Source organism: Anabrus simplex, chromosome 6 (genome assembly GCF_040414725.1).
Source record: "Anabrus simplex isolate iqAnaSimp1 chromosome 6, ASM4041472v1, whole genome shotgun sequence".
NCBI classification, from domain to species: Eukaryota; Metazoa; Arthropoda; class Insecta; order Orthoptera; family Tettigoniidae; genus Anabrus; species Anabrus simplex.
In genome coordinates, this window is record NC_090270.1 from 300,003,978 (window position 1) to 300,019,855 (window position 15,878).

Here is a 15,878-nt window from a genome sequence, read left to right on the forward strand (position 1 = left end):
GCAGCTAATAACTTTAACAGTTATGCTATGGAGATAGGCTTTGTGTAATAATAGTATTTAAGAAAGGTAACAGGAAGAAATGTGACAATTATCGAGGAATTACACCATTGTCACAAGTAGCCAAAATATTGGAGAGAATAATAGAAGGATGAAGGGAAGGGTGGAAATAAATTTAGAAGGAGAGCACTATGAATTTCAATAGGGCAAGTCAATGATAGACCCTATGTTTACCATGAGACATGTTATGAGGATGGAGGAGAGAAGGATACCAAAACAAGTGTTAGAGGCTAAGATACAAGGAAAGAGGGCAAGAAGGAGGCGCAGAGCAAAATGGATAGATTCTATCAAGAACAGTATAAGAAAAAGAAGACTGGACTGGAATACAATTACTGAAGGGGAGTGGTGGAAGGAGAGGCTGCAGTGGAGAAGTGCCATCAACACCCCGACCTGGCAGGAGCTGGACAAGGGGAAATGAAAATAATGATGTATAATGTTATCAAGTGGTACAGAGTCAGCTAATAATAACATGATGGCAAACATAATTGGCAGTCATATGAATTTTAGTGAAAAATTGAAAGGAGAAACAGGTTCCAGGAAAGACATTCCAGAGATCATTAATGCACAAGGGGAGTGTATATGTGAGGATTTACAGAAGGCAGAAGTATTAAGTCAGCAGTATGTAAAGATAGTTGGATAAAATAATAATGTACAGGAAGAGGAGGTTACTAATAATGGCAAAGTACTGAAGTTTACCTGTGATAATGAAAATATTTGCAAACAGATACTAAAGTTGAGAGCTAGAAAAGCAGCTGGGATTGATAAGATTTCAGAGGAATGTACTAAAAGTAATGAGTTGGAATATAGTGTCATACCTGAAATATCTATTTGATTACTGTGCTCAAGAAGGTGCTATACCAAACGAATGGAGAATTCTTATATTAGCCCCAGTATACAATGGAAAGGGTGATAAACAAAAATGTATAATTACAGGTCAGTCAGCTTGACATGTGTTGCATGTAAACTCTGGGAAAGCATTGTATTGATCATAGACAAGTTTGCAAAATTAATAACTTGTTTGACAGAAGACGGTTCAAGTTTCGGAAAGGTTATTCGAGCGAGGCTCAACTTGTGGGAGTTCAGCAAGATATAGCAGATTTTTTAGATGCAGGAGGTCACATGGACTATATTGCTATTGACCTATCCAAGGCTTTTGATATGACAGATCATGGAAGACTGTTGAAAAAATGAAGACTAATGGACTAGACTTGAAGGGGTGACTAAATTTCTAGAAAATAGAACTCAGCAAGTGAAGCAGTGAAGCATTATTTGATCCTGTAACAATTAACAAGGAGGTACCACAGGGCAGTATTATTAGACCTTTATGTTTTCTTATGTATCTGAATGATATGAGTACAGAACTAGAATCACAGATGAGGTTTTTTGCAGATGATGTTATACTGTACAGAGGATAGAGGATTGTGAGCTACTGTATAAAGATCTCAAAATAGTTGTGAGACGGACAACAATGGTATGATGGTAAATGGGATGAAAAGTCAGGTTGTAATTTTTGTCAAGAGGAAAAGTTTCATTTACTGAATTAATGGGGTGAATGTACCTTACAGGAATCACTGTAAGTACTTACAGGTTATAAGGAAAGATCTACATTTGGGAAACCACATAAACGAGATTGTAAATAAAGGTTACAGAACTCTTAATAAGGTTATGATAGTATTCAGGGGTTTGAATAAGGATGACAAGAGAGTGTACAAGTCTCTGGTAAGACCTCAATTAGAGTGTTGTGTTCCAGTGTATGTGACCCACACCAGGATTACTTGATAGCAGAAGGAAAGCAGTATGATTTGTTCTGGGTGATTTCTGACAAAAGAGTAGTGCTACTAAAATATTGCACACTTTGGGCTGGGAAGACTTGGGGTTAAAGAGATGAACTGCTTGACTAAGCAGGATGTTCTGAGCTGTCAGTGAAGAGGTGGCATGGAGTGACATTAGTAGATGAATAAGCTTGAGTGGAGATTTTAAAGGTAGAGAAGGTCATAGTATGAAGATAAAGTTGGAATTCAAGATGACAAATTGGGGCAAATATTAATTTGTAGGAAGAGGAATTAGAGATTGGAATAATTTAAGACATAACTAGGTAAACAACTGATAGGGAATCTCCCACAGCCTAAATAAATATCATTGAAGATTGATTGTAGGTATAAACTTTTTATGCAGCAGCTTGCTCCAGGACCACGCACAGGGAAAGGGGGGATGACAAATCAGACAATTGGTAGGGATATCTACCCCAAATATTCCTCTGGGTACACCCCTGATGGTGACAATAAGCAGTAATACAGCAATGCTCTTCTTTCTTGTATCACAGAGTTACACTGAAGATCTTATATTAACGTGGCTAAAAGAAGATGCCAAGGGCAATTATTCAGTTGGCAACAGCATTTCTGATTCAGATGCCCCAACTGAACATGAAGATTCTGACACAGCAACTGAACAATCAGATGACAGTGAACCTGAAGATGCAGTTACCTTAGAGCCAATTTGGATAAACTGCAACATCTATCATGGAAAAGACAATTTGACAGACTGGTGCCAGCATAAACCACCCCGAACTAAGAATGCTAGTCAGAATAGTATGACACAGTTATCAGGCATGAAAGGATTGGCAAAAAAGTGAAAACAATTGGATTCTTGGAAGCTTTTCTTTTCTTCGTATGTACACCATCCCACACATAACCTAACTTGTGTAAAACCTTCAATTATGTTTAATATATTTTAATTATCTTTCATTAAATGCTAAGTATGACTGTACCCTGTAAATATGCATTCTACATTTGTATAACCTCAAATACATATTGTGAATACGTCTAACCTCAAAATCTGTGTAGTGGTAAACTGTAGAAAGCTCTGTAATATTCGTACATTGGGTACAATCCACTATCATTGTGATACATATGGAGGTCTCTGGAAACTTACTGTAATGATTTATTATCCAGATACATGTAGAAACATTAGAAATTTTGTAGATTGTGTCACTGTGGTTTCTGTATACATAATCGAACATTCTTCACAGTGCAAGCTAGCCACATTGAAAGCTGAAGACCCCAACCAAAAGCATTTTGTGTCAATTTCTCAAGCTTTGTATCCAAACAATATAATTTTGAATGACACCGATAAATTAGATGAGCTTAAGAAATTGTTTGGAGTAACAGATCTCTCACGAAATGATATCTGGTCTCGTTACTGTTCTCTGAAACATGCAATAGCCAGATGAAAGAAAGTGAAAAATGTGATGTCATGCTTGCATTAACTGCAGTTCAGACAAAGTTCAGCATATTCCCTAAATACTGTCTTGAGTTATTGTAGACCCCTACGAACAATGTAGATAGCGAGTGCGTGTTGTCTCATTAGAACACAGTGGTTACAGACAGACAGTGCAATTTAAAAAAAAAGCAATGCTGAAGTACTGACAATGCTTTCGTTTGAACAATGAATTTGTATTGTGTGTGAACCAAGGACAATATTGCACTTCATAAACTTGGAATCGTTAAACTTAATAGTAATACAATGCGATTATTTTAACTTCGTAAATAGATGCTAATTTTGGAAAAATAGATGCTAATTTTGGAAAAAATAGATGCTAATTTTGAAACAAATAGATGCTAATTTTTCAGGTCCCTAATAATTATGTATAACTGTGTGTTATTAAGGAATAGACATAGCAACAATAAAGTGGTTTTATGTAAAGGAGTGAACATATCTCGTGTGATATTTCTTTACACCGAAATAAAATCGGTTTGAGAGCGATAATAGTTCCACATATTGTTGAGTACATAAATCTACAATTACATGAAATTGCTAATGCATATTCCAGGAACACAAGAGGCTGTCTGAAAACTAACTTCGAAGAAATGTCTACAATCCTGGGCATATTGTACCTTGCTGGATTGAAGAAAGCACAACACCTAAACACAGATGAGCTCTGCGTCACGATGGGACTGCACCTGATGTTTTCACGCCGTGCATGAGAAAAAGGCACTTTCATACTAACCTACAGGCCATTAGGTTTGATGACAAAAGGGTGTGAATTCAGAGAGGAAATAATACGATAATTTGGCTGCTGCAAGGGAGATAGTAAAAGAGTTTGTAAAATTCTTTTTTTTTTTTTTTTTTTTTTTTTTTTTTGCTACGGGCTTTACGTCGCACCGACACAGATAGGTCTTATGGCGACGATGGGATAGGAAAGGCCTAGGAGTTGGAAGGAAGCGGCCGTGGCCTTAATTAAGGTACAGCCCCAGCATTTGCCTAGTGTGAAAATGGGAAACCACGGAAAACCATTTTCAGGGCTGCCGATAGTGGGATTCGAACCTACTATCTCCCGGATGCAAGCTCACAGCCGCGCGCCTTTACGCGCACGGCCAACTCGCCCGGTTGTAAAATTCTGATGAGGCAATTACAGTCCAAACATGTACTGTACAACTGATGAAATACCTCTAGCATTCCAAAGAAGATGAAAACTAAGGGTATATATCTGTAAAAAAACCTGCAAAGTATGGCATAAAAATATATGCACTCTGTGATGCCAGAATATTTTATATGGTAAAGTTTGAAATATACCCAGGCAAAGAGCTAAATGGGCTGCACGATTTACAAAACTATGCAAGAAGTGCAGTTATGAGAATGATGAAACTCACCGACAGTACCGGGAGAAATATAACTCTGGATATTTATTTCACATTTGTACCTCTTGCCAATGATCTATATGTTTATCAGTGACTGACACTTGTAGGTACTTTATGGAAGAATAAGAGAGAAATTCTGCCAGAGTTTCTGTCAATCAAGGACAGGCCTGTAAAGAGTAATATATTTTCCTATGGATGAAAACTGACAAACAATTGCCTCGTGATCTTGTATGTAGCAAAAAAGACAAGAATATCTTCATGTTATCAGCAATGCACAGCAATACCACTATTGATCAAGATTCAGGTGAGGACCATAAACCTGAAGGATTTACATTCTATAACCTCACCATAGGAGGCATGAATATTGTAGATCATTTGCAATTGGAATATTCTCTTTCAAGAGTAAGTAATTGCTGGCCCCTTACTTCCAGTCTCATGAACAATTACTTACACTGCATGACCAAAAGTCATGGGAAAACAATGAGTGAGTTAATAACGAGTCGCTCCTCCACAAGCCCTGAAAACAGCAGCAATATGGCAAGGCATCGACTCTACAAGGAGTTGGAATTGTTCAGGAGGGATCTGGACCCAAGCATCTTGCACTGCTACCCACAATTGGTCTTGTGTAGTTGGTGCAGGGTTAATGGAGCGTACACCAGCATCGGCAGCATCCCATAAATGCTCGACTGGATTAAGATCGGGGGATCTGGACGGACGGTTCATGGTCATAACTTCACTGGAGTGCTCCTCCAACCACTTGCATACTATTGTCCTATTGAAACATGGCATCTCCACCAGGGTACTCTAGGGCCAGGAAGGGATGCAGATAGTCTGAAAGAATGTTCACATGACGTGGACCTGTCCGAGTTCCCTGCAGCTGGACAATGGAGCCTAATTGCATCCATCAGAATGCTGCTCACGCCAGAACTGAGCCACTTTCCGCATGGACACAACTTTGTTGACACGCAGGATCCATAGCTTCATGGGGCATATGCCACACTCTCATGCACCCGTCAGCTCGATGCAACTGGAACTGAGATTCATTGGACCATACCACATTCGGGACAAATATTTCCCTATGGGAATCTACATCTATATCATCTGATTGCCAGGCAGGCATCAAATTTTTATAATGAGACAAAGTCTGCACTGGCACTGCCTATGGCTCCAAGTAGCTTACGTAGTGGCCTCCATGGTATGCACTAGCCATGTGTCTTGGTAGGTGTGCTATTTAACCAACTTATGAGCCCAACTTAGCACAATGGGGTGAAACGCTGGCAACCAGGAATGATTTAGTTGGAAAATTTATAATGTCCAATAACGGACCAGCTATACTGGTATTATAAATTTACTCATTCAGAAAAAGTATTTCAGGTTCCCTATGGGAATCTACACCTATATCATCTGATTGCCAGGCAGGCATCAATTTTTGATAATGAGACAAAGTCTCTCATAGTGTATTGGCACTGCCAGTGGCTCCAAGTAGCTTACATAGTGGCCTCCACGATATGCACTAGCCAAGCATCTTGGTAGGTGTGCTGTTTACCAACTGATGAGCCCAACTTAGCACACTGGGGCGAAATGCTGGCAACCAGGAATGAGTTAGCCGGAAAATTTATAATGTCCAATAACGGACCAACTATATTGGTATTCCAATAACATTCCAACCTGGCTGAAGTTGGACACGGAAATTGATAACTGATGGACTGATTGATTGAATGATTGATGGACTGATTGATTGATCAATTGACCAATTGATTGATTGATTGATTGATTGATTGATTGATTGAATATAGGTCTTCCTATTTGATGCCCATGGGTGATCTGCGCATCTGGGTGTGATGATGATGATAATGATGATAATGATAATGATGATAATGATGATGATTAAGTAGGAAGAGTGTGAAACCCACTGTTGGCTGATAGCCTACTCCTATTGAATAACATCAAAAGGTCTGTTCAAAGCTTAACATCCTCATCCGATAAATAAATCACTATCAACAGTGTCATATGTCCTCACTCTATATGAACACTGTGGAGAAGTTTGGAATTGAATCCAGGCTTTTGGCACACAATCCAGTAATTAGCAATATTATATACCACGCTGATGGCCAACATTCTCACAGTGAATTTTTTCCCCCCACCTACGGGACTCGAACCTGCTAACCACTGTGGAAGATCGTAAAGACTTGTTGCCTTAATGATCATGGCCAGCAGGCAGGTTAATGGATGATAAACAGAGTATTTTTAAAGAATTAATTAATTTCCAACATTTTAATGGCTCCTGAATTTTACAATGGATATTCTCACATTAAGAAGCATTCAATATATGAATGATGTCTACTTTAGAAATGGACTCCACTGTGGGAATGTTTACTGCCACTATAACAGCACCCTTAACCAGCTGAATTTTACAATTTCAGATTAATCTTTCAGATTTTCTCTGCACTTACCTGCCTCAAAACTGTGTTCATGGAGTTGGTATACAAGACTGGGAAGTCTTCATTTATTTTTTCAGTATCAAAGAGGTCTGGAATTTTCCCTTGGATGTCAGCTGCTAATTCTATAATGACTTGATCTGTATCTACTCCTGCTGGTCCTGCAGTAATCTGAGTTTGGGTCAGTAGAACACCATTGAGTAACTGTGAACATCACATCAGCCACAAACAAATCAGTACTACAGATACTATCACACTCTAGCCTAACACAAAATTCCAAAGCATGACAATTACTACTTCAGAAAATTGTTAAACTAATAACTCAGATTTAAACTATGTGAACGTTAAATACCATTTAAAATAATAACTTAATTACCAAATTGGGCATGATGAAACATACCAATGGTCACTATCTTCCAAAATAAAATAAATTAATAATAATAAAATGTAAACTTTTTCCTTTGCAAAAAGCTAACGACCATGAACATGTCTTTCAATAACGGAAACTCAAATATTGATAACGAATGATTTATTTGCATCATTTCACAGAGACGGGTACAAAGGTTTTTTAAAAATACAAATCTACAGCCCATGCACCTCTCAAGGTCACTGTTACTAAGTAAAACATCAACAGCTGCTAATTTCAGATGACTGCCAGCCATAAGACATAGCCTAAACAGGAGGCTGTGGATGTACATATGTTCTACAGTGTGTATTGTAAGAGGGAGTCCACTGAACTGAATGTTAGTTGTACCATGGCCGACTTGATGCAGCATAGATCTAGTTGGCCGTGGTACCACACTACATATCTTTAACTAGTGCCTTACTACTGCAGGAACTTCATCAAAAGAGGAACAACATATCGGACGATTTTTACGTCAGTGACGCAATGATTAACTTACAGTGGATGCAAGGAGTTTATGAATTAAGACATTTATTTATTTATTTATTTATTTATTTATTGTGCTTCAGACAGGTACAAACCTAATGATGTGAAACACATATACATATACTACTACATTAGATAAAAACAAATATTAAATTAAAATTATAATACCTCTTATGAAAGTCCTTGTAAAATAAAGTCATAAATGAAATAAAAAATACACTTTTCTTCAGTAACATAGTATTACAAATATTCAGTTACATATGCACATATTATAACAAGGTATTTAAAATATTACAATTAAAATTATTTACGAACTGCTTTAAAGCTGCATTAGTACTGTAATTATACATGATGGTAGTGATGTTATCGAAGATAATATTTATGATGAGCTAGATGGTATAACTAGAAACTAGAATATTAACTAAAGTTATGAGGCTAACAATGGGAATCAGCAAAGTGGGATTTTAACTTAGAACAGAAAACAATTAAGTTATTTGTTTACATTGTTTTACTATGGATGTGTATGTAGTTGCAAATATATCTATTCTATACTCATTGCTATATTTATTAAATATTTTCATTGAGTTTAACACTGGTGAATTACTATGTTGTTGGGTTCTTGATCTAGAGCAGTAGAAAGTAACATATTTCGGGCGTGTAGATGGATTAGGGACAGACAAGTTGAACAGAGAGAGCAAGTTAGAGCTACCAATAATATTGTTAAATAATTTGTAGACAAATAGAAGAACTGCAATTACTCGTCTTTTTGCTAAGGACTTATAGCCAAGTTGTTTCATTAAGTCATCATACGAATCAAATTTAGGATAATTATTAGTTATTTTGTACGTAAGGTATCTAAGAAATTTGTTTTGCACCATTTCAACTTTGTTTTCATATAGTTTAAAGGTGGGATTCCAAATGGTTGGTGCATATTCCAGCCGACTTCTTACAAAGGAGTTGTATAATAGCTTTATTGCCTCGGGATTTGTGAAGTCACGTGTGCATCTCTTAATAAATCCTAATATTCTGTAAGCATCTGCAACTACTTCGTTTATGTGCAGAGAGAACGTCAATTTAGCGTCAAAATGCACGCCAAGATCCTTGATAAAATTCACTGATGACAGATTAGTATTCAAAATATTATATGAGTGACTAATTTTATTTTTATTCCTGGAAAATACCATTACATGACACTTGTTAATGTTAAAATCTAACTTGTTAATAACGCTCCAATGTGATATGCTATTGAGGTCTTTCTGAAGAAATCTACAGTCCACCTGTGAACGAATGGTTCTGAAAATTTTTACATCGTCTGCGAATAGCAATATGTTTGAATACTGTACGCATTTAGGAAGATCATTGATAAGGAGTAAGAAGAGTAATGGTCCAAGATTTGAGCCCTGTGGGACACCAGATCGAGTATTGTAATACTCAGATTCAAATCCTTTATAAGACACAAATTGTTGTCTATCAGAGAGATATGATGCAAATAATTTTATTAAGCTGTGAGAGAGTCCATAATAAGCTAATTTATTTAAAAGTACATCGTGATCAACTTTATCGAATGCTTTTCTAAAATCTGTGAAAACTACATCCACTTGGCCTCCTGTATCCATGGCTGCCGACACTTCATGAGTGAACTCCAACAAATTTGTCGTTGTCGATTTCCCCGGTCTGAAGCCATGTTGGGTGTCACTGATGATAATTTCTACATGTTCGAACAGATGCCGATATAGGGTTTGTTCGTAGACTTTTGCTAATGCGGAAGAAATTGCAACGGGTCTGTAGTTATTAATTACTGACCTATCTCCGGATTTGTGAAGCGGACTAACTCGCGTTATCTTCCACTTTGTAGGAAAAGTTCCAGTTTTTAGCGAAATGTTAAAAATAATTGAGAGAGGGTGTAATAAAATATCTCCACAGCCTTTAATTACATACGGAGGGATTAGATCTGGGCCTGCGGCTTTTTTAGGTTTCATCTTGCGTATTGCGTTTTGAATTTCGGTAGTACTAATTTCATTAACATTTAGTACATTCATCAATGGATCTATTTCCGTATTCTCATATTTCGGTAAATCATACCGCGCCCGTTTCTCTGAGTATACAGATGAGAAATAGCCTGCAAAACTGTCAGCAACAGATTTGTCGCTTATTAGTTCTTTTCCATTGTATTTCATTACACTGACATAGGGGTTCCTTTGCTTACTTTTAACGAATGCCCAAAAGTTCTTAGTATCTACGCCTATTTCGTGCTCTACCTGCCCGATATAGGCTTTATACGCGTTGCTTATATCTTTCTTAACACTTCTTCTCAATTCTTTGAATTTCAAAAAATGGGAAGTCTGATTTTTCTGCCCTTCGCGCATTTTCCTGTGATGGTATGCTTTCCGCCTAATATTTCTTATTATCTCTTGCGTAAACCAGCAAGGGTATCGTTTCTTTTTCCTGACGGTTGCCGGAACACAGACATTTAAAACAGAATAAAATTTAGAATAAAATATATCTAGTGCCTGGTTAACATCAGTATAATTTTCCAGAAAGCTCCAATCTATGTGTGAAAGTCCTCTGTATAACAATTCAAAATCTGCCTTGTTATAATTGTATACAATTTTATTTCCCGCATCATTACATTTTTCTCCCTTCTTTTGGTAACAAAAAGTAATGTTTAAGGCATATAGTAACAAGACTCGCCATGCATGGATTTCACCATAAACTGTGTGAATCCAAGCAATTCCATGACCCTGCCATGACTGTAAGTGCAAAAGATGTGGCAAACTCTGCGAGGGATACCATGTACTAAAGTGCAAATTGAGAAAAGAATCTCTGAGAAACTTTTGTGAGTCAGTGTAATAGTATACTTGTATGTATATTCATGCACATTGTGTGCAATTAAATATTTATTAACTAGTGCCTTCTATTTATACAAATCTATAGCCCATGCACCTCTGAAGGTCACTCTTGCTAAGTAAAATATTTTGTGATATCACTTCCGTTACAAGTTTTGTTGTGTCACGTCACGTCACACAAATTTTCGGATGACCTCCATCCCTAATACATTTTCATGACCATAACAATTTTCAGAACATGAGCTCAAAGCAATGGTAGTTGGTTGATAAAATATAACAGATGCTGGTTACATACTGGTTCATATTTTTAGAGATTTAAAGTTTGAACATCATTAACAGTTTCTAATACGTACTATCATACCTTTGTTTTATATCCAAACAAATAGTTGATACAATGGAGTCATCTTTGTGTAATTACAATCATGACATAAAGTAATACCTTAATAATATGGGATAATCCAATCTCGTAACCATTTCACACACAACTACATAACTTTCGGCAGTTAAATAACAGAGCTGCATAAATTAAAGAGGTGATGAGGAAAACACAACTCACTGCTTGTTGTCCATGCCTAACAGCACAATGATTCAAGAAATACAATGGAAAGGAAGTTAATTTTAAAATACTAAGAAAATAAATGACACACAAAAATGACAGATCACAATTGTAATAATTCATCCAGTACCAAAGGCTGAAACTTGCCCCACAACCCATAGTTGAGGCTCAAATTTGCCCACCCAGAAACATAGCTTCCATCTTTGTTGCCTGCCCTACTCGGAGTGAATCACAAGACTCAGCATGTAGGTGCTATAAGCATGGCATGTGCACACATCCAATGTATCCTTGCGCACACCAGAGAGCAAGTCCACTGCACAGCAGATGGAGTTAAATGCTCATTGTTGAATAACCACAGCATTAAATATAATATTTAGTTTGATATAATGCATAATTAAAATGCAAGGTAAAGAAGTTCCATGGAATAGGTATAGAGAGACCTGATTAACATAAATTTCCAAATTCTTTCGATAGTAGCAGTTTCCAAATAGAATTAACTTATCCTAATAATGGCTCAAGAAAATTTGTTCACATTAAATATTTGGTAAGCTTAAAATCTATATAAACAGAACTGTACAGACAGACAGACAGACAGACAGACAGACAGACAGACAGACAGACAGACAGACAGACAGACAGACAGACAGACAGACAGACAGACAGACAGACAGACAGACAGACAGACAGACAGACAGACAGTAATGTATTCATTCATTCATTCATCCATTCATTCATTTACAAAAGCAGCAATAGGTTTAATTATATTGATTGATCATTCATTCATTCATTTGGCTTCCACAGAAAGTACAACTACCTGTTAGGACATAGCAGATATTATAGAAATTGGGTAGTGATTTCTTAATGCTGTATGTCTGTTGAGTACTCAGGCTTGTTGGATCCTCAACAGCTCTGCCATCAGTTGTCATAAAAGGCCTTGAGGTGAACTAAGGAAATGAGTGAGATAGTTTCCTGTTGCTTTCCTCATCAAGCCAGAAGCTGCTATTTTGTATCAGTCAGCCAAGGCCACTGAAATGCACATACCAATTGACTCTACAAGAGACATTTGTATACAATTTATAAGAGACTGCCTGCACAAGGAATGGTATTACTCGTATGGTTAAGGTTGTAAACAATCTTTTGATATTGCAATAATGTCATGTTTGGGTTGTTCCATACTGACTGTATAATATAAGAAAATGCACAACTTAACGGTACACCTTAGTCGATATACAGTATGTCTTTGAAAAACTTAGTCCTAGTTCGTGAACCATGGGCAATGGCTGAGTGGCCTAGTACGTGGTTCTAACAGTTGGGTTATCAGTTGCTTTGGAAAGGAGTGAGCATCTTGGACATATTCTGAGAAGTTTCATCTATAAATAATCACTATACTTTGATTTATAATATTCCAGATACATACCTGATTTGTTTCATTATTGTCCTTGGTGATGTCTGCATTGTCATGTAATCCATACACTTCTGGTAAAGATGCCAAAGGTAGAGTCTTAATGTAAGCCAGACAGCTCTCATAGTCCGTATTGACTGGTACATAATAATCACCACTCTGGGAGAATGTATACCTATGAAAGGAGATGTTTTAAAACTAGAATTTATAAGTTATAACTTAGCATCAGTAGAGATATATGAGCAAAACAATTAAAGTAATATATTGGAATTAGATGGCTGAACAGAATTACCACATTGGCGCAGAGAGAGAGAGAGAGAGAGAGAGAGAGATATGAACATGTATTCTTTCTCAGATTAAGTCATCATAGTGAGAGTTTCATTACTGGAAAAGAAAATTCCAATGTTCATATTTATATGGTAGTTTCAATTCCAAGGCAAAAGCAGGATAATCGTAATTACACAGTTAAGATGTAGTTACATTCTGTAATCTTGGCTACAATTAAATAATACTCACTTTTCAACTGTAATAACCTCAGGTGTATAGAAGATGGAAAGCAATGCATTCAGCAATCGTCGATCTTTGTCATCAGTGACTCGCCCCCCATAGTTGCATTCACCAGTAAGATACGTGAGAGCTTCAAATGGTACATCATCATACTCATTCAGGAACATCTGACAAACAACAAAATCATATTAAATATTTAATGTGTAACTCTCAGGTTAAGGTATAGGTAGGTTGGGTAGTACATGTAGGCTACGGGGTACAAGGGATTAAAACCACAACCGAAATTTCATAAAATATAGAAATTTACTCAGCTTAAATCACACATATCGTCCTGTTCAACCCACAGAAATATCTCCATTAATGCAATTAACATAGTAAAGGCATTACATATTAGACAGGTCAGTCAAGTGGCATTCAAAGAAGAGAAACTAAGCATGCTCCAAGACATAATTAGAATATGGTTACCAGATGTCTCTAAATTCATACTTTTATCCATGGTTAAAATCTGTTCCTGGTTCTTAGTCCAGTATTAACCCGCATTTACGTTCCCGGCTTTTACGTTTTCCTGTCTTTTACAACTGTGTAACTCTCAGTATTGAACTTCCGCGTAACCAAGACATGAATGCCAACATGGAAGAAATCTGCATCCAGTCCCTGAAACCATGTCATGACAGCATGCTGAATGGCTGTATTGTTAGTGAATCCTGTGCCAGGTCAGGACTGTAGGGAGGATAATCCAGTACCACTCACCGGAAGTGCCTTCATAAGTCACGTATGCTATTGGCAGTTCAGATCACTTTCTGCGAAATGGTACCTGCAAATGCTCCAGTGTGTCACAGTAAGCGGCAGCATTCACTGTCACTTCCCTGGTTAGAAAATCAACCATCTGGACCATCATCCCTGCAGCCCCAACTGGGCACCCAGTGATTTCCACCTCTGGGTGGTAAGCGATTCAACAACAATACGCCTGTTCAGCATGCTGTCATGATGTGAATTCACAGGGACAGGATGCAAATTTCTTCCATGCAAGCATTCATGCCCTGGTGTACTGTTGGAACAAGTGCGTGAACAAGAATGATGACTACGTAGAATAGTAATGCATATTAGAGGCCTGCAGCTGCATATCCTTATATCTGCATGTAAAATAAAATTTCTCTGTGCAAGCTCTTGTTGCCTTATATTCTGAAGTGGTTCACCAGCAAATTATTTTTTCAGAGGTAGGCAACCCAAATAATGCGAATAACCTAAAGATCCTTATAATTTAATTTTATGAACCTCAAATAACTTGAAATTTCTCCTTATGGTTGATTAGGCTCTCTGCTACCTGTGTGTCATCACTGTAAATTGATCCATGGACCTAGCAAAGGAAAAACTACTATGCAGAATTCCGTGTCAAATACTAAGGTCCATTCTGCAAACATGTGATTTATTGCACCTTGAAATAAAACGGGTTCCCATAATAGACTGAATTAATAGGTTATGCCACATGTTCTGTAATGTAAAGAAGTTAAATGAACTCAGAAAAACATCATTGAAAACTTTGACAGGGATATTAACTTTCGAGATGAAATGGTTATATTTAAGTACTAAACCTCTAGCAAGTATCATGTAAGTTGACTTTGTGGCCGAATCAGTTAAGGACTGGAGCACAAGGTGTGTGAGTATCAACAGCGTAGTGGTTCGAATCCAGCATAAGGCAAATTTTTTGAACGACAGAGGTGCTCCATTTTAGCAGGTATACCATTTTTTTTTCCTATTGGTTTCAAGGGATGCGCTCTGATTTGGCGTCTTTCCCTTAAGGATGGGTGGGGGAAGGATCAGAAAGGATATTGGCCTTGATCTTTTGCTAAGGTACCGTGCTGGCATTTGCCTGGTGGTAAAAATGGGAAACCGAGGAAAATTATTTTCAGGATGACTAGCATGGGATTTGAATCCACAACCTCCCGAGTCCAATGCTCCCACAAATATAATTCACATTGACGAGGTCACATCACAGCTCTTATTCATTTCCTCACGATGTACTGCTATGAAGAGTATGTTCAGTTGTTGCTAATTTGCGGAAATAGTACAGTCAAATTAATATGTATACCACGTGCTCCATAATGGTAAAAAGTAAAATGAACACTGCATAGCATTATTGAAGACTGACACGGATATTAATTTTCAATATTGAACGGCCGCACTTAAGTAATAATTCTTTAGCGAGCGTCTAGTATGTTGTATTTGTGGCTGAGTCGGTTAAGGGCTGGTGACACAAGGTGCCTGAACACCAGTAATGGAGTGGTTTGATTCCAACCTTATGCATGTTTTTTTTTAATTTTTGACTGGAAGATCGTGCCCCATTTTAATGGACACACAATGTTTATGCACACTTATCAGGTCACATCACAGCTCCTATTCATTCACTCATAATGTATTCCAGTGACGAGTATGTTGAATGATACATTGCTCTTTTATGGGGAAACAAGACAAGAATCAAGAATCTTTATTTGCCATTGACCAAATACAATGAAATAGGCTTCGTCAATTGATAATAATTTAGTACT

At 37.3% G+C, this 15,878-nt stretch overlaps 1 protein-coding gene across 1 annotated transcript in view; it reads right to left on the bottom strand.

Annotated features, from left to right (window-relative positions):
• Dnah3 (dynein heavy chain 3, axonemal) overlaps nucleotides 1–15,878 on the bottom strand; it is a 912,075-nt gene that overhangs the window by 47,294 nt on the left and 848,903 nt on the right. The window contains exons 62-64 of the mRNA XM_068228454.1: nucleotides 13,342–13,499; nucleotides 12,841–13,000; nucleotides 7,148–7,336 (exon numbers count right to left, since the gene is read on the bottom strand). Of these exons, the coding sequence (XP_068084555.1) occupies nucleotides 7,148–7,336; nucleotides 12,841–13,000; nucleotides 13,342–13,499 (507 nt within the window). The remainder of the gene's footprint in view (nucleotides 1–7,147; nucleotides 7,337–12,840; nucleotides 13,001–13,341; nucleotides 13,500–15,878) is intronic.